Source organism: Halichoeres trimaculatus, unplaced genomic scaffold (genome assembly GCF_033239565.1).
Source record: "Halichoeres trimaculatus isolate MK-OKI-2021-1 unplaced genomic scaffold, fHalTri1.1 fHalTri1_scaffold_18, whole genome shotgun sequence".
Classification (NCBI taxonomy): Eukaryota; Metazoa; Chordata; class Actinopteri; order Labriformes; family Labridae; genus Halichoeres; species Halichoeres trimaculatus.
The window spans coordinates 28,924,013-28,950,333 of record NW_027437196.1 but is presented as its reverse complement, the minus strand read 5'-3'; the positions used below and the strand labels follow the sequence as shown (position 1 = coordinate 28,950,333).

Here is a 26,321-nt window from a genome sequence, read left to right as displayed (position 1 = left end):
TTGGTAACTATAGCCCTGTATCCACCAGGAGGTTCAGTTCAGTTTGTATCAGCACGGCACACATTTTACGGCGTTTCCTTTGACTGATCCATGGACAGATCCCCAACCAAGACAAGAGGTCTCACTTTTTGGGACCCTTCCGTGAGTGCCAGACTTAACTGATCTGACCCCCGAAGGTGGAGCTACAACACTGCAGTCCGTTGACTGATCAAGAGAATTGTCACTTCCTGTGTGACAAATGCTGCTGTATTTCTCCTGGTGGCACACAGCCTTCTTAAATTGCTGGATGTCCCCATCATTGCTCTTTTTTTTAATACTGTGTCACGTTTTTCTTCGTTGGATTTATTAGCAGGGTACACTGTGTTGTGCTGCTATGGCTTCACACTATCGTGTAACTGATTTGGCTATCAGCATTGAGCTTACATCCCACCTACCACAAGGGGGCATGGTTAGCTGTGAAAACGCAAACAGGACCAGGCTTAAAGTGATACTCCGGAATGGAACAAGTTGGGTCCTATCACAAGGTTCAGGGCAGAAATTACCCCTACAGCAGTGATTTTGTGCAGCAGAAGCCCAGGGCGCTCACACCAAACACCCCCTCCCTGCTCCTCTGCCAGTTTCCTCTGGACTCAGATGGGGCCATATTCTACTTGACCAAACACACAAATAAACGGACTCCCACCAAAAAAATCTGATATCGGTCTGCATTCACTCTTTATTTAGAGAATTTTCAGCACGTTACTTTCACACAAAAACACCGCTAAATAAGGCTCTAGTTCTCATCGTGTCTTTTTCGTCCTGGCAGACTACCTGTGTTTGTTTATATCTGGCACGCTGCGCTGACTGATACACTAAGCAGCGAGCGCCTCGTAGCCAGCTGTGGCTCTGCAGTGAAGGTAGCACCGTTTTACGACACGATGAGAACTAGAGCCTTATTTAGAAAATTCTCTGAATAAAGCGTGAATGCAGACCGATATCAGCTTTTTTCGGTAGGAGTCCGTTTATTTGTGTTTTTGGTCAAGTAAAATATGGCCCCGTCTGAGTGCAGAGGAAACCTGCAGAGGAGCAGGGAAGGGTGTTTGGTGCGTGCACTCTGGGCTTCTGCTGCACAAAAACACTGCTGTAGGGGTCATTTCTGCCCTTAACCTTGTGATAGGACCCAACTTGTTCCATCCCGGAGTATCACTTTAAGGGGCGGGGTTGGAAAACCCCTGAATAATATCCAAACTAAACCAGGAGGCCGTTGATGGCTAACCTCACCATAAATACTAAATTAGAGTGCAGAACGGAATTTTGGTTTTATTCATTCTGACCTTGATAGACATAAACCCAGCTGATCTGGTTCATCAGGACTGTTTTGGAGTGGTCTGGTTTAATTTAATTGAAAGCTGCCTGCAAACAAGGTTGTGGAGGATTGTGAATGCACCGAGCCATCTTTCCTGGTCCTGACACTGATCGATTCCTTGCCGATGCCATTTTTTTTGTGTCACATTTGATAAATTGTGTGGTTTTGGCAATTTTTTTTAAACTTGAGTGTTCAGTAAATACACATTCTTTCAATACTTAATTATGAGTAAAAATGAGTGAGATGAGTAATAATTTTGGTGTTCTTCTCACCTCAACTTCTTGAAAATTATCAATGATTTTCATGAAAACAACTGTAAGGATGAGAGAGCATTTATGTGTCCGTAGTAGGATGATTATCCTCTAGGTGGCAGAACACAATTTTAAAAGGTTTTTAAGGAAACTATTGTTGATGTTGATGAGGTAAAGGTCTTTGTAACTGATGTATCGCATATGATAGGTTCAGAAATATAGGATTAATGGTTGATTGTGAACAAGAGCCATAGTATTCTTACAGCATGTACTTACTGAGTGAGAGAACAGAGAAACACATACAATTTAACATTTTATGGTTTTCTATTGTACAATTTTAAATAATGTATACTAACTATCATAAACTATAAGTGTATGTCTCTGTTTTATGACCAATTTTTTGCTGTAAGCATCAATCCTGAGGCAAGGAGACAGATGGCGTAAGCAAAACAAAAACTGTCTGATTTCTTCACCCGTTGCAGGTTAGCAGAAAATGTCCTACTCATTCAGAAATTATGCTTTTAGGAAACTAAATTCAGCATACATTCAAACCCTGCAATTTGTCTTTATTTCTGCCTTCTGAACACCACAAAGCAAAACAAAATTAAAAAAAGGTGTTTCAAAAGCTCACACAGATAAAGAATGTCTGATTTAGGAGTGTGTTATTAACGAGTATTTATGTTTATTTGCAAACACTTGAACCACTGTAATTAAAGCTTCAGTATGCACTTTGTTTCTCAAAACACAGGGTTTTTTGTTTGTTTGTTTTTTGCAATGAATACACTGTAACACCATTCAGTACCCACAGACTCTGGAGCACAGGCCTGCATCATAATAACTTTCATCATCATCCTTCCAGTTAATATGCAGAGCTTCCACACAGGCTCTTGTTGACTTGTTTGGGTGATTCAGTCTCCCCGAGCCGGGGTGCGGGGCAGCGAGGGAATAACAGGATCAACTGGTTCACGGCTTTAGCCACGGGGCTGCTCTGTGATGGACCACAGCTGATAATAACGGTGCAGTGATGCCAGCACAGAGGGCATGAGGAAGAGCCAAAAACAGGCTTGACGCAGAAACCGACTAAAATGGAAAAGATCAAACACATCTGAACAAAAGTGACTGTTTTCTGACTGGGTGGGCACACAGCAGGAAAAGAGTTGGATCATTGTTGGTAACTGGAAGGCATCATTACAGCTCTCTGTTTCTGGGCGTGTAAACAGCTGTCAGTTATCGTAAAGCAGATGGGGTACTTGATGCTCCATATGCTAGTCTTGGTTGGTCTTTTTGTGGGAAGAACTTAATGAAAATATCTGTGCTCTGTAAAACAGGTGTCTGCCTCAATAACAAACCAGGAATGTACCAAACCACCTGAGTGGGGTTTCACTTTCCCCCTGCTTTTTCTCTCCTTGATGTTATTAATGACCTCATCCAGGCCTGGGACTCAAGTTCAAACCCTTTGAACACACTGCTCAGCTGTTAAGGTCTTTGTGCTGCTATCTTAAAGTGAGCACAATCATGGCAGAGCAAATTAAACAGCATATTTATTTAACCCTCCGCTCAATAAAACACACCATGTTTAAAAAAGCTGACAAAGCCTCCTAGGTTGATTTCAAATTGAAAACTAAATTTTCAGTGCTTAACCCAAACAAAAACTCTTTTCAAGGCTGAAAATAACTATGTTTCAAAAAAATAAATACCCGTAAAGACTCCAAATGTGTAAGAATTCAGAAAATCAGATAAGGCAGTCATTTATCTCTGTGTGTTCTTATAAAGGTGTTTTTTCATGTTTTGTGTTTCCAAAAGCAAAAACTAGTAGCAGGTGTGTTTTCTATGGTTTAGGAGTAGTCATGGCATAACAATAAGACACTGATGGATGTCCACCAGGGGGGGACACTGACGTCTACTGCTAATGTGAGGTTCAGAAATGTGAAGTCACTATATGTTCACTTCACATTGGCTTGAAAAGACACCAAGGCTCATCATTTACTGCAGAATTAAACTGGGTTCGAACTGGTAGGTCAGGCTCTGTGCTGTCAGAAATCAGTCTGGGGTTTGATCCCAGCTCTTGCAGTCAAATGTTCAAGTATCCTTTAGCAAGACACTGAACACCAAGTTTCTCCCACTGTGTGAATGTGGATGGGTGGATACTGATGCTCCCCTGCCAAAGCAGTGTGTGAATGTGAGTGAGACCAGAAAGACTTAAAAAAGTGCTTTTGGAAGTTTGGTGGTTTGGAAGCCATAATGTGGCTTCAAAACCTACCTTCACTAACAATATAGGAGACTACATCCTTATTTATACAGTCAGTGCATCCCATAGTTCTCAGGAACTGTACCCCCCAAAATAAATAAACTAAGGCCCTGTTTACACAATGTTTCATCTGAAAATGCAAAAACGCAGCCACGACGGTTGTAACAACCCTTTTATTGTTGTATCTGCTTGCGTGGAGCGGAGTGTGACATCAGTGTTTCCAGGGCTTACTGTTTACATGGCAACGGTGGCTGCAGGGTTTCAGAAAAAATCCACTCTGAAGACTGTTTTCAAAAGTTTGAGTTTTGGCTAAAATGCTGTTTTCATGTAAAGGAGCGGCTTTCAACCTAAAACTATTCTTGTGTAAACGGCCCCTAAGATCACATCCTGGCATACCAACTCTATAGAGGCAGGTAGTGTCACATCCTCTAAGCCTGAGGTTCTCAAAAGCTGCTTTTCCACCAAGTAGACCGGTTCAGTTCGTCTCCGTATGGCACGCATTTTGCTGCGTTTCCACTGACTAATCCAGGGACAGATCCCTAAAAACTGAGACGAGCCGTCCCACTTTTTTGGGACCCTTCCATATGCGTGCCAGACTGAACCGATCTGCTCTCAGAAAGTGGAGCTACAACACTGCAGACCGTTGATTGGTCAAAAGAATCCTAACTTACTCTGCTTAGACAGCGGCTGCATGTCTCCTGGTGGCACATAGACTTCTCTGAAACATAAACTTATTTCACTTTGTAACAGAGAGCTACATGACAATCACAGAGAGGACAAAATGCTGCATGTCTTCCATCCGTGCGCTTTGTTTACTGTGTTGCGTTTTTCTTCTTTGTTGGATTTAATAGCGGGGTAAGCTTCTACGGCGTCACGCTATTGTTTAACAGCTGCTGCTTCCGACTTCCGGCTTACACGCCGCCCACCACTAGAGGGCACAGTTTGCTGTGGAAACGCAAATGGGATCAGGCTTAACTGTACCAAACCGTCCCGAACTGTACTGAACCGACTCGGACTGCTTGGTGGAAACACAGCTCGCTTAAGTTGGGGTTAGGACCCCCTGTGGATGTCACCAAATGGCTTTAAAACCCAAAGGACTTTCCCGTCCATTATGGTAAAAACATAAAACAGGAGGTTAATTTGATCTGAAATCATGCGTACAGAAAGTGTTTGATGTGTTTGGAAGCCCCCTAAGGTGACTCAGCCAGGATCAGTGGCAGCAGGGGGGATGCTGGTCTTTAGTGCTGCTATTCTGGGAGTCAGGGACTGAACAGTTTGGGAACCCCTGCTCTGAGGCTTCCTATCAGGACATTATTTCCTACACATTTAATAGCTTGGCAGGTTGCCACTGTTGAATTAACAGGACATTAATAATGTTGACCCTGGAAAGCTGTTATCCTCTGTCTTGTATTTAAGGCGACGATGAAGCCACTTCAAACTTAAAGCAGGGCTTAGGCTCTGAACACTCTGGGGGCACTGCTGAGGGGGAAACCTGAGGGTTATCTGATGAAACCTCTTTAAAAGTTTGTCAGTACCCACTTCAGAAGACTGGAGGAAATACTGGAGGGATTAGATCTCCTCCTGAAAGGATCACAGCACATGATATGAGCAGCATTTAAAACATCTCTGTTTGGCCTGAGTGATCTCTTCAGTAAACAGCGGTTTGAGAGCCAAGACAAAAGAAAACCAGAAATGAGACCACACCTGTTTAGTGGCTCCTTTTCTCTGACACACTGCAGCAGAACTATTCTCAGTTAGCCTAAAATAAATCCAACATCAAAAGGAGAGAATCTGGTGGTATATGTTAGCAACCTTTTCTTTTATTAAAACTCAAAGAGGAGCTGTAGCATCATGTGCTCTATGGTAACACATGGTGACAGTGGAGCCAGAGATGCTCCCTCAGTGCAGGACTACGGTTCACATAATCAGCTTTTTACGCATTGTGTTTACAGGAAAAGCCTTCAGGCTCCATCTCCCTCTCAGGCTGACATCTGTATTTATAAAGCCATTTTCTTGCGAGATGAATTTGCCTCTAAATGTGGCCTGGCAGTAACGTCATGCTAAAACCATGCTGTTTGAGGGCTGACTGCAGTGGAGGAACATCAGAGACGTCTCATCTGCTTCACACATTTCTGTTTGGCCTTTGACTTTTCACTGAGCTGACGTCTGACTAGGCCTGTGACAAATTTTACTGGAAGATATACTGTCCCACAAATTATTGCCAATAAACAATTTTGTCAACATTAATTTGAGACCAAATTAACCACTTATGTAAAGATAATATATCATAATGATAAAATACACCCGTTCAAATGCAATAAATGTTTATTTCTCATGAGTAGTCTTTACCATTTAAAATGGAATGTCAATAACTTTCAAATATCTAAATAAAACAAACAAAAAAAACATAAAAAAATAGACTGTCTCTAGTAGCAAAACATGCACTTCAATTAAAAAAAAAACAGTATTAAAGTGCAGTGTTACTTCTGTGATGTAGCAAACTACTCTTTCTGAGTTTGTGAGGATGTTTCTCCGCTCATCCATGAGGCTTCAACAGCTTCATCCCAAACTCTAAACCAGGGATCTCCAACTCCTACCCTGGAGGGCCGAGAGGCTGCAGGTTTTCTTTCCAGCCAAAAACTCCACCAGCTGATTTCACTGATTACCTCACCTACAAGCAGAGAGCAGGGACTAATCAGTAAAATCAGCTGGTGAAGTTTTTGGCTGGAAAGAAAACCTGCAGCCTCTCGGCCCTCCAGGGTAGGAGTTGGAGATCCCTGCTCTCAACGGTCTGGTTGTCTCGGTTTTGAGTGCACACCATCTTGCGCTGTTCTGTCTGTATTAACTTAGTGCCTATATATTTCTTTATTAACAGGTAATACATCATCTTATATGTAGCTTTATGAATCAGTCATGTCATTATGTTAGCATTACAGGTATATTTATCATACCTGAAGTCAAAATGAAAACAATCATTTGTTAACTTTCACCACTTTTCTGTGTCTGTTAGGAAACCTGTCCTCTTAACTTCTGTTGTGGCTGCACTTCCGTTGTGTTGTGGCTTTTCATTCATGTTGATGCTTTTTCAAATCGGCTGACACCAACCAGCCACTGTACCCCACAGCGACAAGATTTGTTCATTTCACTACGGAACAAACACGCCCAGGTGCTGAGAGCAATGCACAGTGACCCCTTTTGTTATCCAGCTTGTTTGGAAATGAGACGTGGAAAACAAAAACACACATGCACATGTTGAGATATTGGGCTGTAATTTCGTGGCGCAGGGGGTGCAAGCCTGGCGCACCCTTATATTCGTGCGGCGCACCACCGTGCGCTGCCAATTTGACAATTTTTGTAGACCGTCAGCGCAGAGATGGGTGTGACGGCCCGCCAGGGGGAGTTGACAGCGCACCAGGGGGAGGTGTCAGCAGATTCATGTTGGCGCAGTGACAATTTAGTGCCAAAAAAGTGTGCTGACAGCTCGCCAGCTCCAACCTGGTCTATCCCTGGCGCAAGGCGGAGCGCACCCCACGCAGCTGTAATTTGGTGAAAGTCGCACATGTGCGCACATGTCATCAAAGCCTCAGAGGCAGGTTTCCAGAGTGTCAGGCACAATTTAATGCAGTAAACAATCACAGCAATCACTATTTAATGTAACTGTCTGAACCAGCATATACATTTATATCTATATTAACTGTCCCGTCACATCTGATGTCAGATTAAAGCCGTTTGTCATAATGGAAAGTTAACCTGACGGCAGCTGGAAGTTTGATGCACATCTTACAATTAAACAATAAACAGCCTTAACATCTGATACTGAGTATATCTGGTTCTCTCATTTCATTTAATTCAAAGAAAAGAGGGAGAGAAAAGACGAAGAAAAAAAGAGACAAAATAAATGTATGTCACTCAGGATTTACCTGTGATTTCCCATATTTCTCAGTTTTAGTCTTTATTTTTAAAGTGATCTAAAAAGATGGAGTACATTATTGTAAGGAGGATGAGGTGGAGACACCGGGAGAGTATACAGTATATCACCAAAGGTTCTGCTATCTGGCGATGACAAACCAGGAGTGCAGGTGGATCAAAAGTATTCTGAATGGATAAGCCAGCTGTGTAACTGTCTCTTCATTTTTTACTCCTTTTAATGACAAAGGAACAGATTACATCTGTCCCGGGAGCTGGCCCACAACAGTATTTAAAGGCGAGGAGAGGCGCTCATTTGATTGGTGAAAACAGCGCTCGGCTGTGTTAAACCCACTCACGGCTTTTCTCCTCCCTCTCTGCCATTTGCGCGGAGGGAGGTGTGAACGCGCACCTCTGCACTCCTCTGCGCCTGTACTGCGCCTCTCTTGGCACTGCAGGAAACTTGCAAAGTGCGCCAGTCACGCCCTGTCCGCGCTGCGAAGGCCGGCGCAGTGCAGGTTCGCCTGCGCTTGCGCCTGGTCTACGAAATTAGAGCCCATTGAGTTGATTTTTTTAACTATGTGATTAATTGATTTATTGATTATTCCCCCAGGCCTAGGTCGGACCTGTATACAGGCTCTCAGCTTACTGTCCATGAAGTGTGGCTGCTGTCTTGTCGTCTTACTACCTGAGTTTTGTACGCACAGATAAAATCATTCACACCTAAGTTTGAGTTTTCTGCATTTAGGTTGGAATGAGCATTAGCACAGTTTACCTCGTGTATTAGCTCCTGCTCTAAGTCCTTTATGTTTTCTCATGTCCTTTTCCCATGCAGCAGGTGGAAAGTGACAAACAAACAGACCTGTTGGACAAATCTGTGTCCACATCTCCCTGGACTCTTTAGATTGAGTTTGTATTAAAATCATGCAGCAGTATAAATAATACAATATGCCTTGTTCCATCTGAGGTGATGTAGAGAGTGTGTCCTTGCGTGTTACCCAGTGTGAAAACACTGTGTGTGTTCTTACCAGGAAAGATCTCCAGGTCGGGCTCTTTGTTGCAGTAGTCCTCGGTACAGCACATGGGGTAAATGCCCTCGTCGTGTTTGACTGACGGGGCGCAGAAGAAGGGCCGGTCTCGTGGGATCAGTTCATTCTCATGTACACACTGGCGTCGCTCGATGGTTAGTCGGGTTCCTGACTTACGGATGGCGACATAGCAGACGCCATCGGTAGTGCAGCTGGAGTTGGCACTGCAGCGGTCACAGTAACACTGGAGAGCTGGAAGAAAAAGAAAGAATGTTTTACACTTAGAGCTGGACTTTTTTTCACCACCTGAGTGGAAACAACAACATGTTTTCTCAGATTCCTGAACGGCAACAACAGCAAACTTAATGACTGCACTAATAATAACTTTCACTCTCTGAGCTCCTTTTTATGAAACTTCAACACAATCATTCCTTTTCGGTTTCTGAAACCCACTTCCTATCTACACTGTGCCTATGTGCCTGTGCCTGTGCCTGTGTGTGTGTGTGTGTGTGTGTGTGTGTGTGTGTGTGTGTGTGTGTGTGTGTGTGTGTGTGTGTGGTGTTTGGGTACTTGGAAAGGAACTCTCCCCTAGGGAATGAGAGACGTTACATCACTCCAGTCATACTTTACGCACACAAACTTACTGACTCATTTTTCTCCAAATGTTTGCTTTGTCGCTGGCACTCTTCACGTATGAGAGAGACAGACTGACACACACACACACACACACACACAAAAAGAAGACAGCTGCAGTTCAGCGAGAGGTAAACCTAAGGAAAATGCTGGGAATGTAATCGTTTTCTCTCCAGTCCTGACAGCTGTTTGTTGAAACAGAAACGTCTAAATTCTTTCATCTGTGTCACAAGCCCCCCCCCAAAAAAAAGATTTATGAATAAGGACACATGCCTTTGGTTTACCTTGTTAACCTGCTATCTGCTGGAGAGTTATGAGTCAGTCAGACAAACTGATGATTATTGTTGAAAGCGGCTAAGCCCTGCTCGAGTTGCAGTGTGTTGCAACAGTTCTCTCTTCACTGTTCTTTTTATTTCTCTTAGCCTTTGGAGAACAACGAACAAGGTGTCTGTCATCACTTTTTTGTCTCATTTGTTGATCGTTGACACCAAACTGCGTCTGCAGTGGTATTTTTACTTTTTATTTTGCTCCTGCATGTGTCCAGAGATCTTACATGTAGCCAGTCACATTGTTTACACACAAGATTTCAGCTGTTAGCAGCCTGCATGATGATGCTAATCAGTGCTAGGACCAATTTTCTCCACGAGCTGAGAAGAAGGAGGGGACAACCTCGACCTGTCCTTCCATTGTTATGGGAAAAGATCTATCCCCATCAAGATTGACGAGCTAGCCGTGCTAACCCAGCACCAGAGGGAATAGCAGAGGGCAGAGTAGCAATATGCTATTCACAGACATGGCTAAAAGAGCTAACACTGGACACGATTGCCACATTGGAAGAACTTCACCTTTAAATAAATTTGAAAAAAACAAGTATATTCTATTCTATTTATTCTATTTTGTTCTACTCTATTCTATTCTACCTGTGTAGATTGTGAGCAGTTATGAATTGAGACTGTTTCATTTAAACTGGTCTGATCAAAGCTACTCTGGAAGTAAGGGAGGCTGCTTCTCTTTGACCATCCTGATATAAGAATAAAAAGCATAATTCTAGATTTAAACTAATTCTAGTTTTATAGAGTGGCAGTAAGCCAGGCCGGATAAACTGTTTTTAAATCCTCAAAAACTTTGTTTCCTGTCTGTAAAAGTAAATGTCACAAACATCAATATGTTGGGCTCACTTGGGCCTAATATGGTACATTCACTTGGTGTAATAAATAAGCTGGCCTTTTTTTGTCCGTCTCCATCTGTGCTGTTTATTGACATCATCATTCCTAAACTCTCATTAGTCTGGAGTTCTGTTCAACATGAGCTGTGAAAAGGGGAAAAAGGGTTAACTCAATTTATTGAGCAGCACCCTGATTTATAAAACTATTTCACTTTGTTACCCGATGATACGATGGAGGAAATTGGCTCAGAGGAAAGAAACTACAGTTCATAAATTAATCTGATACTGCATTATGCATCAGGCAGAAGACTTATTTATCTGATTCAAGCTAACTCCAAGTCAGAAAAAACCCAGACACGTTATGTTTTGATATGCCTTCCGGGTGTTAGTTGGTACGGCAGATTTTCAGAGGTTAATATGTAATCAAAGATCAGTTTCTCTACAACAGTGCTAAACACCGTGGAGCTGGTTCAGAGACATTTTTGTGTTCAGGGTGTACCAGAGCTGGTCAGAGTCAAAGACTGTTTAACACCAGGAAACGGTGAGGCAGACACCCTCCGAGTCAGGAATGTGCTTAATGTAGAGAAGTCTGCTTAGCAATCCCTCAGGCTGGGAACCATTCGTAATGGTGTTATGAGAGCTATGAATAAACCAGGTCGCTCCTTCATTCTCCGTCTCTCCTCAGTGTCCTTGCCCCCAAACACAGGGCAGACACAGAGCCCAGAGTCTAGTATCATTATGCAGCTCAGACACACATCATGCATGGCTGGCCAGGTTAAAGCAACACACACCTCCCACGACAAGATCTTTGAATAATTAACACGGCAGGCCAGAGTCAGAGGAGTAGAGGCGCTGAGGGAGCCTGACACGGACACACAGGCAGATGGTAGCAACAGTGTGAAAGGTACAGCAGAGCAAATCTGTCCTGTGGAGCTACAACTGCACTGTTAGGAAGGGAAATGATCCCAGTTCAAACATCCGGGTAAAAAAGGAGGGAATACACGTCCAGTCTGGGAATGCTCTGATATCATCCAACATTTAATGTAACAGGAGGCTTTGTCCCCAGAGGAATTTCAGGAACTGTCTGGAGGTGAATTCCAGACAAAGTCAGGGAGGGGAATATAATTACTAAACAACAACACACTAAACAACAAAGACTGTGTGCGCATGAGGGTATGTGTGTGTATGTGTGTGTGCGTGTGTATAATGCATGTGGTTATACTTCTTAAGAAAGGAAATAAAAAAAGGATCAAGTAACGGCTGACAGGAGACAGATAAATAAGAGCCAGCTGACACTGGTGACTCAGCCACAGAACACACGAGTCTGACGAGTCTGTCCTAAAACACACACCAACAATCACTATCAGTGAGACACGGCCCAGATGTCTAGACAACCAAAAGTACTGGAAGAGTCCAGATGTTGGAAATAGACAAGCCAGGAGGAGAAGATTTTACCCCAGTTCATGAAAACGTGCCAGAAGCAGGTTTAACAGATACAGTTATCTACACTGTAAAAAAACAAAAAAAACTGTAGTTTTTACGGTAAAAAAAAACTGGCAACAGTGATTACCAGAGAAATATCGTAAAAAAAAATTTTTACAATATAAACAGCATTACAGAAGAACCTGACAATGTTACGGTTTTAAACCCTTCTTATTTACAAAAAAAAACATCTAAGATAAGTATCATCAACAGCTTTTCTTTGCTGAATTAGCATGAGCACAATGCTATTTCCAACAGCATTGTTAACCTGTGAAATCTTCATTATAAGACATTCAATTTTACTCCAAAGTCACTTCAAACATGGTGTAATTTTCTGCAATAATGTCATAGTTTTACAGAGAAAGCAGTCCATACTAGGGATGGGTACTGAATTAAGTACTTTTATAGGTACCAACCGAATTCTGTCAAAAGTACCAGGTATCGATTCATGTAAAACCAAAAGGTACCATATTAGGGTACCTAAATGCATCCTTGTGACTGTGAGGGAGTGGAAGAGTAGGTGATTTTCCATGCTGGACATGAACACAGCATTGCAAGGTAATATATTGAAGAATAAATATGTTACATTGTTTTTTTTTTATATATTTCATTATTAAACAAATTGATGTTTTTTTTACCACATAAACGCAAAAAAGTACCGAAACTTGGTACCGTTGAGTACCAGTACCGTTTGCCAGGTACCGGGCATCGGTACCGTATCGTTTCAGATGTGAAAGGTACCCATCCCTAGTCCATACTGCATAGCAACTCTTCTGGTGTTAAACTTCCAGTGTTGGGCCAGTTCAGGGTAAAGTCTTACATTTTTTGGTGTTGTTTTCAGGTATTTAACTTTTTGTCGGTGAACTCATTAAATGAAAGTGTCAGGGCAGATCTGTAAGGTGTGTGAGGCACTTATTTCGCTAAGCTGTCATTGTAAGTTTACTTGAGAGCAGGATCACTTTAGAGCTCTTAAATGATTGTATGAAATATTTGGTGTCATAACTTTATTTGACTTTTCTCTGAAGTTTTAAAATGTTAACTCCTGTTTTTTCAGTGTTGAGGGGTCTGACTTCTGTGACACGCTCTCTAGGGATGTGCTGATCTGACCCTGGTATGGTGTAAAAGTCTGATACAGACTCAAAAAGCCAGATCTGATACTGAGTGGCTCTGTAGGGCTCATCCATTCAGCTCCGGTTAGAAAAGCTTGAGTCGCCAAAAGATAAAAGTTAATCCATCCCCACATGAAGGAATAGGGGTCGGCAAATTAAGAGTGGTATCAGATCTGATCAGTGTTGGGACTTAAAAGATGGATCTAAGCAAAGTGAACACTCTAAATTTAAAATCTGCCACCATCTTTCTGCTAGTGGAGCAACTTTTATTGTTGAATATAGAGCTGAAACGATTCCTCGAATGATTCGAAGTACTCGATTACAAAAATTACTCGAGTAATTTTCTCCGTCTCGAGGAATCGTTTAATTTTAAAAAAGATCAAAGAGTGGTATTTCAAGATTTTGGAGCTACCAAAGCAAGTGCTCTTATTGACGTGCTGTATCAGAAAATTGTATTTCTTAAAGAGAAAAATTTTCATTTGAAAAATAACTGCTCTTTAACTAAACAAAAATGTATTTTATCCGATTACTCGATTAATCCATGGGATTTTCAGTAGGATACTCGAATACTAAAATATTCAATAGCTGCAGCTTTAGTTGAATACACACCCTTCAGTAGGTGCACACTCAAAACTGTGTGTACACAAAAACTAACACTTACGATAAGAACTACAAAGTTGTACAAGCTGACCCTCAATCCCTGGTTATCACTCAGCTCTGGTATGAAGATATTTAGGGTAATGTGATCATTTTTGGACCAAACTTGAGACTGGGTATCAGCTGATTATGAATCAGTGTGTGGAGGGAGGAAAAAGGCTCAGCAGACACACACACACGTCTCAACATGCAGACAGATGAGTCAGAGACAGACAGAGGAAACAAACAAACACACCCCTTACTTCTATTATTACACATGCACTGATAAAAAATGCACGGTGCAGCTCGCCTGACCCGGGTGTCAGAGTGTGACACTAACTTTATTGAAAAGCTGTCACCTGCAGGGATTTTAAAATTGTGATGCCCTGCAGTGGTAAACAAAAAACTAAATGTTATTTCTGAAACTAAATAATAATGTTGCGCTCTCAACCCCGTCCTCTGAGGCTGCTGCCGGCTCCTTCCTCTGCCTCTTAGCAGCAAAGCACTCAGGAACATATGATGCATCAAGATATTTATTTCAAGGAATCACAGCAAAAAGAAACTTTATGATTGACACAGAGTGATGAAAACACTCTGTATGAGAGTGTTTGGGTCAGTTTGGCAGACATGAGTGCATTCAGTCACATTTCTCACATATTCTACAAAAACATGCGTTTTTTATAACAGTTCCTGAATAGGACTGATTATTATTTTGTTTTAGTGCTAAAAAAACATGTTTCTTCAGGAGAAAGTTTTATTGCAAGTTGGGGATAATCACCATTCAACAGGCACACTGTGTCTGAGTGGAGATGCTGCTGCTAGTGTTTTTAAAAAGAATGAGATTTAAATACCCAGCAGTGGCTTCAGGGTGCTTTTTTTTGTTTTAAGAAAAAGAATCAAACTTTCTTTGAGTGAGGAGACAAAAAAGTTTAATCCTGTGTCTTTTTCTTCAAACAGACTGCTGGGTTTGCTGCATTGCTGAGGCGGTGTGGAGTCATCTAAGGATGTCACCCTGTGCTCTGCAAAATAATGACAAGTCTTTTACACATTTTCTCCTTTCATATTAATGCACACACATTCTTAGAGATGGTACTTTTTCTTTTGTTAGTTTGAAAAATTGTACCAAAAAAAAGAAAAAAAAGAGTTAAATCCTTCCTCATTATGTTGCAGCAAATGCAGAATTATTTCAAACTTTGGACAAATGTGAAAGCAAAAGAGCCTTAAAAGATTATATGAGAGGAAGTGAGACCGACAGCTGAATGTGTGTGAACCAACAGTTAAAAAGCAGTGTTGTTTTACATCTGTCTGTCTGTCTGTCTCCATGGATGTGGTTTTGTGTTTGCTCTCACCACTGAACATGAATAACGCACAAACAGAGCAGCAGCTGAACGTCTGAGCGTGTTTACATATAATGTGATAGGTCACGTCGCATGAAACGGTAACCATCAGGGACTGAGAGAGCTCGGTTTGAGGAGATGGAGAATGAGTATTGAGGACAAGGAGCTTCTAATTAAATCCCATAATAATCCTAAAAAAGCAGAACAGGCGTTGAAGTATGTCTCTATTGAAATAAGAGCAGTTACAGCGAGAGAATGAGCAGCACACACAGGCGCACACACACGACACAGATACAGTGTGTGTGATATGATAGAGGAAGTGTGAGCAAGCAGACAGACACAAGGGCATGCTCCTACAATGTGGTCAGACAGAATGTGACCGACTACGCGGAGACTGTTTAGAGTGACAGCAAGCAGACAGCCAGACTAAACACACAACATGAACCAATAGCCTGCCGAGCTGCTCCCAAGGCTGCTCTGGCCTATTTAAATTTACAGTGTGTGTGTGTGTGTGTGTGTGCTCCTCTCTGAAAAAGAGGTCTTTGGACAGAGTAGAGACATAGTAAAACAGAACTCATCAGGGAGAAGTTTCTAAACATCATCAGGTCACAGAGTCACACGAGCGTGGAGCCTGACACTCTCGAAATCAGGAATGTCTGTCAGACACAAAGTCCAGCAATATGTGGATTCTGAGTCATATGACTGGAATCACTGGTTACATTTTGTGCTCTTACAAGAAAGGTTACAAAACAAGTGGATCATAATGCATTACGGGAATTATCAAGAACTCTCAATTCCACCAAACTAACAGGCTTGTGAAACAGTTTCTGACAGTAACATGACTGTGAGTCCTGTGCCACGCTGAATCCACAGCTGGCTACAGACACACAGGGAAAGAGCTGTGAGTCACACTTCACACAGAAACTTAGACTGTGATGATAGCTGGTGGCTTATGCCGTATCAGACTGTAAGAGCATGCACAGTCTGGGAACACACACCAACAGCCAACATGGCCCACCACTGTCCATAATAAAAAGCAGACCGAATTGAGGTGCAACAAAAACACCAGCTCCACCAGTTTGGTCTGTCTTAGTACAGCACACATTTTGTAGCATTTCCTATGACTAAAACAGGACAGGTCCCAAAATTACCCACCTGTACCTTGAGATGGGTACTGAATTAAGTACTTTTAAAGTTACAGACCGAATTCTGTCAAAAGTAACGGGTACCGATTCACCTAAAATCAAAAGGTACCATGTTTAGGTACCTAAATGCATCCTTGTGACCATAAGGGAGTGGAAGAGTAGGTGATTTTCCACACTGGACATGAACATAGCATTGAAAGGTTATATACTGGATAATTCATATGTTAAATTGAAAAAAATATATATTTTATTATTAAACAAATTGATATTTTTTTTACCACATAAACACAAAAAAATACCTAAAATTGGTACCGCTGAGTACCAGTACCGATTGCAAGGTACTGGGCAGCGGTACTGTATCGTTTCAAATGTGTATGGTACCCATCCCTACCTGTACCATCCCTTTTTTGGAACCCTTCTGTTGGGGTGCCAGACATAAGCCCTATCTCCACCAAGCAGCCTACTTTATATCAGTACAGTTTGATACAGGTTGGATCAGTTAAGCCTGATCCCATTAAGCCAATCGTGCCCCCTTGTGGAAGGCAGGGTGTTAGCCAGATGCTGATAGCTGCTTCAGTTTAATAGTGTGACGGTGTGTCACAGTGCACCCTGCAAATAACTCAAAGAAGAAAAACAGGACACAGTAAACACAGAGCAACGATGAAGACATCCAACAGTTTGTCTTCTTTGTGATTTTCATGTGTCTCTTTGTCACAAAGAACAATCAAGCTTTGTTTCAGAGAAGACTGTGTGCTGCCAGGAGAAATACAGCAGCTGTCACACAAGAAGTGGCGATTCTTTTGACCAATCAACGGACTGTGTTTTTCACTCCACCTTCTGGGATTGGATTGGTCTGTGTAGCACCCCTATGGGAGGGTCCCAAAAAACGGAACGACTCATTTCGGTTATTTGGGGATCTGTCCCAAGGTTAGTCAGTGGAAACCAAGACGAACCAAACTGAACCTCTTGGTGGAAATAAGGCCATACTGATCTGACCCCAGCTAATATTGCAGTCCATGGAGTGGTGGAAAGAATCAGCACTTCCTGTGTGACAGCGGTAAGAAAGAAAAACTCATAACTCTGCCATGTTTAAATCTATAGTCAACTTCCTGAAGAGAACTTTTGGTTTCTTTGGAAAATGGTGTCACCAGACAGCGTGAAACTGCTGTTGAAATGAAACATTAGCCACGGTTACATGAGGAGTTTTTTTGTCTTTCCGAATGGAATCTTTCTAAATGACTTTTTGAAAACAATAGTATACATGGAAAGGAATATTCCAATCTCTGGTCTACATGCGCCGCTGTAATCAAACAAAATAGTCAATGGGGCATGCGCAGAAAAACGTAAACATCACGAGATTTATCAAAGCTGGAAGACGACAGTTTGTTTATCACGGTGTTGCAATAACAACAAACTTTCCGCAGCAGTCCATGGCTCATTTTTAAAGTTGAGGAACGTCTCTAGTTGCGTCTTACGTCATATCTGAGCATGCGCTGAAAGAACGCACCCTGACAACTTTCTGTTTGAGTGGATACATGATACCTCAATCAGTTAGGGGAAAGGAATATTCCACCCCTGTGAAACCGGTTAAATGTCCATTTGGATCGGCACTTTTCTTTCAGAATGAGGTGTATACAAAGGTTAAATTCTTTCCGTTTGAGCAAATAAACCGAATGCAAGCGGAATATTTGGGTCCATGTAAACGTGGCTAGTGTTTGTCTTCTCCTGGATTTATTTGCAGGATACACTGTGTTGCGCTGCTTTGCCATCACACTGGATCAGATCCAAACCGAACAAAACTGTAGTGATCCAAACTGGACCGCTTGGTAGGAATGGGGCTTAAGAGTTCGATCTGATTTTGATCTGAACACACCTTAAAATGCACCTTATTTCAGCTAGCTGCTTATCTACCTATAACTGTCAGTCTGGACAATGTTCTGTGTTTCTGTTATGTGTTCAACAACATTTTCTCTGTTTGTTATTTGAAAGAGTCACCATTCTTCTCCTGTTGTGATATGTGGTTAGCTTAGCAAACAGCTTTGGAACACAACCCTCTGACAGGAATAACATAATTTGACCAGGTTGGTTAATTTCCTGGAAATATGTTTGAACCAAGCACAAAACATGGGGCAGAGAGGTACATGGAGCCTCTGAGGTCAGGTTGAGTCAAAGTGTAAACACAGCAGGTAATAATCCACAACACCGTGAGTGAGTGGGCTTTAGCTGCTGTTTGGTTCATACAGAGTTTTTCTGTTTGTCTGTTCACTTTACAGAAACATTGTTGCAGGGATCACAATACTGAAACAGTCAGCATTACTTTAGTCTTATAAGCTTACACAGGTGCTTTCCCTACACCTGAAGTGCAGGGGTGTACTGGGCTATAAGAGCGCGTGTGACAGATATTCTCCTGCTGTACGATGCATGCAGAAAAGGTCAAATCCTGAAAATACCAGGGCTCGAGTGCTCGGAAACTGCAGAGAAAATGTCAAGAGTTCATGCATGAAAAGGTGTTATCACACCTGGTAATCACAGGATGTAGCTATGGCACACCCTGGCTGCAACAGAAGACCCACTGCCACACCAGTGGGAGCTCTACCATAGTGGGGAAGAGCCACCGCCGTCCTTCACCCTGAACTATGAGGAGTAAAAACCTGAACTTCTCTCTTAACCAGTCTAAGCTAAGAGTGTGTATTCATACAGATAAAAGGGGAGAAGCAAATGTGTATTCAACTTATTCATGAAAAGCGAGTAGTCTGTAAATTTTAGAAAATCTAAATAAACACTTGAATGAGTTCCTGCAAAGAGAAGTGAACAAAGCTGAAATCTGCCTGCCAAAACACAAACCGATAGACAAATATCGTCCTTTAGCTGCAGGTACTTAACAGAGACATGGCAAAGGCTCGGAACAAGAGACGACATTTACAGAGAAGAAAGGTGCTAAAAAGATCAAGATGCACTATGGGAAACAAAGCACCGGGGCTTTTAGAGCAGGGCTCAAACTGTGAACAAAAAGTCAGGATGTGTTGATCTATTCTGCTACCAGAGAAGAAAATGTCAAAAGAAGAGAAAGAGAAATTAAAATATTCCCTGACAAAAGTATTCTGCATTAATGAGGAGCCAGAAAATAACATTAAGTGAATTCAACTGACTGTCACATTAATTCTGCTTCTTTTCCTAATTATCCATGGCGTGAAAAGACACAGATCACTTTGCAGCAGTTATATTACTGGCTTTTTATGGTGCAGTTGTTCCAGAGGAGAGGCAGAAATCTCTTTGAAACCAGGACAATGAGGAAAACAAGGCTTTAATGTGGAGCGTAATGTCAACATGGCCCACAGTACATCAGGTGTGTTGTGCTGTACAGTAGGACTTAAAGGTGAGGTGTTCTTGAGGCTGCCACCATGATGACATCATGTACCAGCTCCACTTCTGATCATCTTTTAAAACAGCTGGACAGAAACAGGGACATGTGCAGCGGGGAGGTGAAGTAATGTTGAAACACTAGAAACTGACATAACATCTCAATGTATGATCAGCAGACAATTGTACGAGTCCCTCCGAGTCCCAAGCAAGTCTCAAGTCATTTGGTTTAAGTCTCGAGCAAGTCTCAAGTTTCTCTATTGTGGGCAAGTCAAGTCGAGTCACAAGGTCTTTCATTCAAGAAGACTCAAGTCACAAGGTTTTAAATTCAAGTTGACTCAAGTCATAAGGTTTTTAATTCAAGTCGACTCAAGTCACAATGTTTCAATTCAAGTCAAGTCAAGTCACAATGTTTCAATTCAAGTTGACTAAAGTCATAAGGTTTTAATTCAAGTCGACTCAAGTGCTTTTAATTCTAGTTGACTCAAGTCATAAGGTTTTTAATTCAAGTTGTCTCAAGTCACAATGTTTCAATTCAAGTCAACTCAAGTGCTTTTAATTCTAGTGGACTCAAGTCATAAGGTTTTTAATTCAAGTTGTCTCAAGTCACAAGGTTTTAATTCAAGTTGACTAAAGTGCTTTTATTTCAAGTCGACTCAAGTCAAAAGGTTTCAATACAGGTCGACTCAAGTCACAAAGTTTTTAATTCAAGTTGACTCAAGTCACAAGGTTTTTAATTCAAGTTGTCTCAAGTCACAATGTTTCAATTCAAGTCAACTCAAGTCACAAGGTTTTTAATTCAAGTCGACTCGAGTCACAATGATTCAATTCAAGTTGACTCAAGTCATAAGGTTTCTAATTTAAGTTGTCTCAAGTCAGAAGGTTTTAATTCAAGTTGACTCAAGTGCTTTTAATTCTAGTGGACTCAAGTCATAAGGTTTTTAATTCAAGTTGTCTCAAGTCACAATGTTTCAATTCAAGTCAACTAAAGTCATAAGGATTTTAATTCGAGTCAACTAAAGTCACAAGTTTTTAATTCAAGTCGACTCAAGTGCTTTTAATTCAAGTGGTCTCAAGTCACAAGGTTTTTAATTCAAGTCGACTCAAGTCACAAGGTTTCAATTCAGGTCAACTCAAGTCACAAGGTTTTTAATTCAAGTCGACTCGAGTCACAATGTTTCAATTCAGGTCAACTCAAGTCACAAGGTTTTTAATTCAAGTCGACTCGAGTCACAATGTTTCAATTCAGGTCAACTCAAGTCACAAGGTTTTTAATTCAAGTTGACTCAAGTAACAATGTTTCAATTCAAGTCGACTCAAGTCATAAGGTTTTAAATTCAAGTTGATTCAAGTCACAATGTTTCAATTCAAGTTGTCTAAAGTCATAAGGTTTTTAATTCAAGTTGACTTGAGTCACAATGTTACAATTCAAGTTGACTAAAGTCATAATGTTTTTAATTCAAGTTGACTCAAGTCACAATGTTTCAATTCAGGTCGACTCAAGTCACAATGTTTTTAATTCAAGTCACCACAAGTGACAAGGTTGTTGGGTTGAGTCACTGACTTTATCTCATGTGTATATCCTGAAGAGAGAAACCTTATCTTCCTTAAGTAAATGTCAAAAAATATGCAGATTATTAAACTCTGCATGGATTAAACCAGCATAAATCTTCAATGATTTTTATATTCATCCATTACATGTTTGATTATTTAGTCCTAGGTAGATGGAAATGGCTAGGCTACATTGCATTCAAGAAATTGCATGTTTGACGCAAAAATATGTTGTTTTTTTTAACATTTGCCACATTTAAAGTGCAATCTTTTTTTTAATAAGGTAGCTATTTAGGCAAAAAAATTACCAGTGCAAACAAAGTGCAAACAGCACAAAACAGTTGCTTAAAATAAATATAACTTAAAAGAAATGGCCATCCATTTAAGGGATGTCAAAGTAGTGGCTAATAGTGACACCATCAATGTAATGTCTAGTGCCTACTATAGGCCTATTGCTTTAAAAAAAAAAAAAAAAAAAAAAAGAATATCTTGATGTGCATGTTTTTATATTCTATATTTTAATATGCCATTTATCATCAGGCACAAATTTAGCTGCCTATAGTGCCTGGCCACGAGCATCTGTTTTGCTGGCATTAGTGTCCTTTATTCCCGTTCCAAAAGAATAACAGTGTGGACTAAATGCAGCTATAGCTAGAGGAAAAACTGATGGGAGTCTAAATGAGAAGGAATGAAGGTTTTAGGTGTTGGCACCGTCAAATATTTCTTGTAAATATGGGTTTTCATTAATGTCTGTTTTCAAATAGATGCTGAACTTTTTTATTGGAGCTTGTGTTTTGATTTCTGAGAGTTGTGCATTATCAGTGTAAGCTGCCATCTCCACCTTACAGTGCTGCATGTCAGACCTCCGCCCACACAGGCTGAACCACCACCACATTTAGCAGACTGACTAAACAGTGAAATTTATTTGAATCAAGGACTCTGCAGCTCAAAAGCTTACAACAACCTTGGTTGAGCCTTTTTTATTTTTGGTCAGCTGATCTCTCTAATTTCATGCTTTGGGTTCACGAGGCAGTAAAAGAGAATAGAGAGAAAATTGGGAGTGGGGAGAAGGGGAAAGTAGGCCACTTGTTCATTCTTAAACTGTAAAACACAGAGTTTCAAATGATTTAGAGGAAGGCTCTGAGGTCTTACTCATATTAAGAACTCAGTCCTAAAGGGAAAAGGTGTTTTTTAGAAATATTACAGCAGGATGGAAATGTGCACTCAGAGCATGTCAGAGTCTAAGAGTACCCTGGCTTTGAAAAACAGCCTTTTTCTGAGCTTATGAGAATATTTCTGACCACTGCTTTTATCCCCTCACTGAGCGGTAACAGTCCATTAGACTCTGTGCATGAATGATAACGGTCTTTAACACCGCTGACCTCTGCGTCACTGGTTCAGCGTGTGGAAAACATGAACTCAAACTGATCCATGTGCTAAAAGGGTGAGTCCACCCAATGTCAGGGGCGCTGAAGGATGCACCAATCAGCTGCAGCGCCATCTGCAGGCTTCACAGCGCCCTCCTGGTCAGTCTGTGCATCAGTGATCCATGAAACACCATTTTGATGCATTAGGCATTGTGCATTGTAGGTTGCGTAGTAGCCTGGCAACAGACGGACAATACATTAGTAAGCCGCCTGTCAGCATTAAGTGGCTGGACCACTTTTCCCCTTCCATGCGCCCCTCCTCTTTGTTCCTCCCTTTGCTTTGCTTTCTTAATAGCATCCCCCACCTGTCACATCCTCCCTTCCTCATCCCTTTTTTTCTCCTTTTAACCTCCTCTCCTCCAATCTCTGGCCCCCTTCCCTTACCCCCCTCCTCCCTCTCATTCCTACAACAATAGAGTGGAAAACGCTGAGCGAGTGTGAAGCGCACAATAAAATAAAGGAATCTACAAGCCACGGCTGTGCGAGTCAATATTTCAGGATACAAGCATGAAATGAATTCAGTGTAATCTGCCCGGCTTTAGTTGTGTTTACACTTGAGCCCGGTGTGTGACTGAAACAGTGTGTGTGTACAGCTGTGTTAGCGTCTCTGGAGTCAATGCAAATCACCTTCTGCTGTGAATGAGACGTGGATAAGCACTTCTGCAGAGTAAATGAGATGATGTATCTTCAGTGGACTGCTGATAGGAAGGATTGGGATCGGATACGTCAGTGATGAGTGTAGAAGTGATGTCTTTTCAACCTGATATGAGGGTGTGTGTGTGTGTGTGTGTGTGTGTGTGTCTTTCAACTGTTTGCTCATGAAACTGCTTCCAGGAGTTGTAATGGATTTGATTCTTGATGAGGTTTTATTTCTCTACAGTATCATATGAATAAAGCATTCCATCAAACATAAGGGATTTTGTTTTGCTGTTCATAAAGTTAAATATATTTAGGGATTTTCCTGATGATACACATAAACTGAGTGGTACCTTTCAACTCATCACTTTCTCGAGCATCTTATTTATCTTTTTAAACAAATGTATCATGTGAAATTGTTATTTTTGTAAGAGGGAACTTCAATGTTCACTGTTTAAAGTGCCATGAGCCATATGCTGATCTGATGATTAGGGCTGAGACAAAAAGCTTTTCTCTCGATTCGGGTGCAGATTTGATTTAAATTGCGGTTTTTCGATATCTCTGATTTTTAATTTATTTTCCAGACCATGAGAGAAAGTTGAATGAAGATGTATACAGGGTTTATCAGGAGCCCATCACATGTGAGTCTCTTTTTTTTCAGCCCAGCTTATAAACAAAAACTAAAATGAAGGATTTAAACTTGAAAAAAAACTATTTAAAATCCATAAAGAAAAAATAATCCTGATACGTTTTTACACTGATTTTTCTTCCCACCCCTGCTGTTGATGCTCCCAATAGACAGTTCACCTTTTCACCTCCTAAAACTGCATTAATCGTCCAAAATCTCATGTTTTTCACCAATATTCTACTGTACTGACCTCTGAAATGATGAAGACTTTGTTTATGTTTGCCCCTCAAAGAAAGGAGTCAGCTCTCCAGAGAGTACTGCGCATGCGCAGAGGGGCAAACGTAAACAAAGTCTTCATCAGTTCAGAGCGCTGTCTGGAGTGACACAGACTGCAGCAGAGGACTAACCTGGAGGGGACCATGATGGAATATTGGCGAAAAACGCAAGTTTTTGGACGATTAATGCAGTTTTAGAAGCGGCGCTGTCTATGCCCTGATGGATCCCATTATACGGACGTCCGCTGCACGATTTTGGATCTAAATATCTCCCGAAGCACTGCTTGGATCAGGAAAGCCTTCTGGGTGAGTATTTTGTTCTACTTCATTCTACAAACAATGTAAAAGCTGTATAAAACGTACTTATCCTTTAAAGAAAGATGTCTGTCTCATATGTTGATATGTGGGGAAAATTCCACACACTAGAGTCACTCTTAAGACAGGAAACAAATGCTCTTAGTTAAAAAAAAGGGAAGTTTTTTCCCAGGGGCGGGATGACAAGCGACATCCCCAAAAGACTAACAACTCATAGTATACGTCTCCTGATGATTAAGAAAGTATTCTCCATCCTATAGCAGCAGTCCCATCAACCCTTAGTGCCCATAACAGCCCACAGGTGCTGTAGTAGCATTTGAAATGAGCAGAACTGTAAACAAATGTATTCCATTACACGGAGCAAGCCGAGCACACAGCCAGCTAGGATCGATGCTCAGGGGGTACTTTTACATAAACACAGAATCACTCTGTGTATAAACACAAACATGACAATTACTGCAGACTTACGAGTTTCCAGCCCTCCAGACAGAAGATATATTCCTCTCCTCTTACCACCGAGGACAAAAAGAAAGAACAGAACATGCTGTGCACAGCAATTTAAACAAAAAGAGAAAAGCATAAAGTATCTCTAACCACCTCGGTAACACTTCACCGACAACAACGAATGAATATGCACAGCGAAGGTTTGAAAACACACTTGAGCTGTGTTCGAAATGAACCCTCTTTGCTCCACATGGCGCTCTGTGATTGGACTTCAGCTCAGCCACAGCTCAATTAAGAAGAATTAAGCAGCCAACTATCTTTAGCACCAATTCATAAACATTTTTATAGCTTTGTCCTCAACAAGCTGTCTAATGACTCCATTTACAGACCATCTCCCAATCTTAATCGATCGCAGTTTCCCATCACTGCAGAGGAGGCTTTGTGTTCACCTCAGACCACACTGAAGCATCATGGGAATGGCATCCTCTACAAGAAACAATGAATTGAAACCAAATTATTCTGAAAGAGACTGTCCTTATCTAGCCTTTTACCAGCCGAGTCTCCCCCTGGCTTTCCCTCACACACTTTTCATTAGCCTTATCAGTGCAACTTCAAGAGCGCTTTAACGATTATCATGTCTCAGCGTGGTTCTATCTGCTCCGTGTGCTGCACGGCACAGGATGTATGAGAGAGCCAGAGGCTGAGGCGTTTAAACAGGCTGGGTGAACAAAATTAGTCTGCTGGATCAAAGTTCCTATCAATTATTCATTACGGTGTTTCTCCGATGGATTCAATCTTCAAGAAGGAATCCTTGAACGGGGGAGAAATTGATTTAATCCTATCTCTCCCTGTCGCTCTTTATACTCGTCTTTCTGTATCACTGGAGGTCTAGTGACAGTCATTAAAACACGTGACCCCTGAGGATTTGATTCAATATGTCTCTGAATGTGTCCGCCTACTACAGACACACTTCTGTTTGAGCTGATTTCATGAAACAATGTGAAATAAAACTGTCAGAGATCTCTTTCAACTATACATCGGGATCAGTAAGTGTGCTGATGAAATCATTCACAAGTCTCTGAAACCTCAGACTTTGAGAGATTTTCACAACGTCCCAATCTGCTAAATCGTTTAACCACCAAAAATTAAAGCTGCAGCCAGAAAAATGAATCTAAAATTCAGCACGTTATTATTCCTTTCTGGTCATTTAATCTTTCATTCAGTAAGAACAATAGCCTCTGTACATGGGGCACATATGAACTGCAACACCAACAAATCCCTAAAAAGGCACTCTTTTAACTTTTTTCTTTATCATCTAAAAAGTGAGTTGCATTCTCAAAACTGGCGCCACCAGTTCATCAGAAAAGAGGTTTTTTATTGTGCTGTTGTTTTTTTTTGTC

General features: G+C 41.3%; 1 protein-coding gene across 1 annotated transcript in view; it reads right to left on the bottom strand.

Moving 5' to 3' along the window:
- tgfbr1b (transforming growth factor, beta receptor 1 b) overlaps positions 1-26,321 on the bottom strand; it is a 106,494-nt gene that overhangs the window by 42,080 nt on the left and 38,093 nt on the right. The window contains exon 2 of the mRNA XM_074693031.1: positions 8,779-9,030. Coding sequence (XP_074549132.1) covers positions 8,779-9,030 — 252 coding nt within the window. The remainder of the gene's footprint in view (positions 1-8,778; positions 9,031-26,321) is intronic.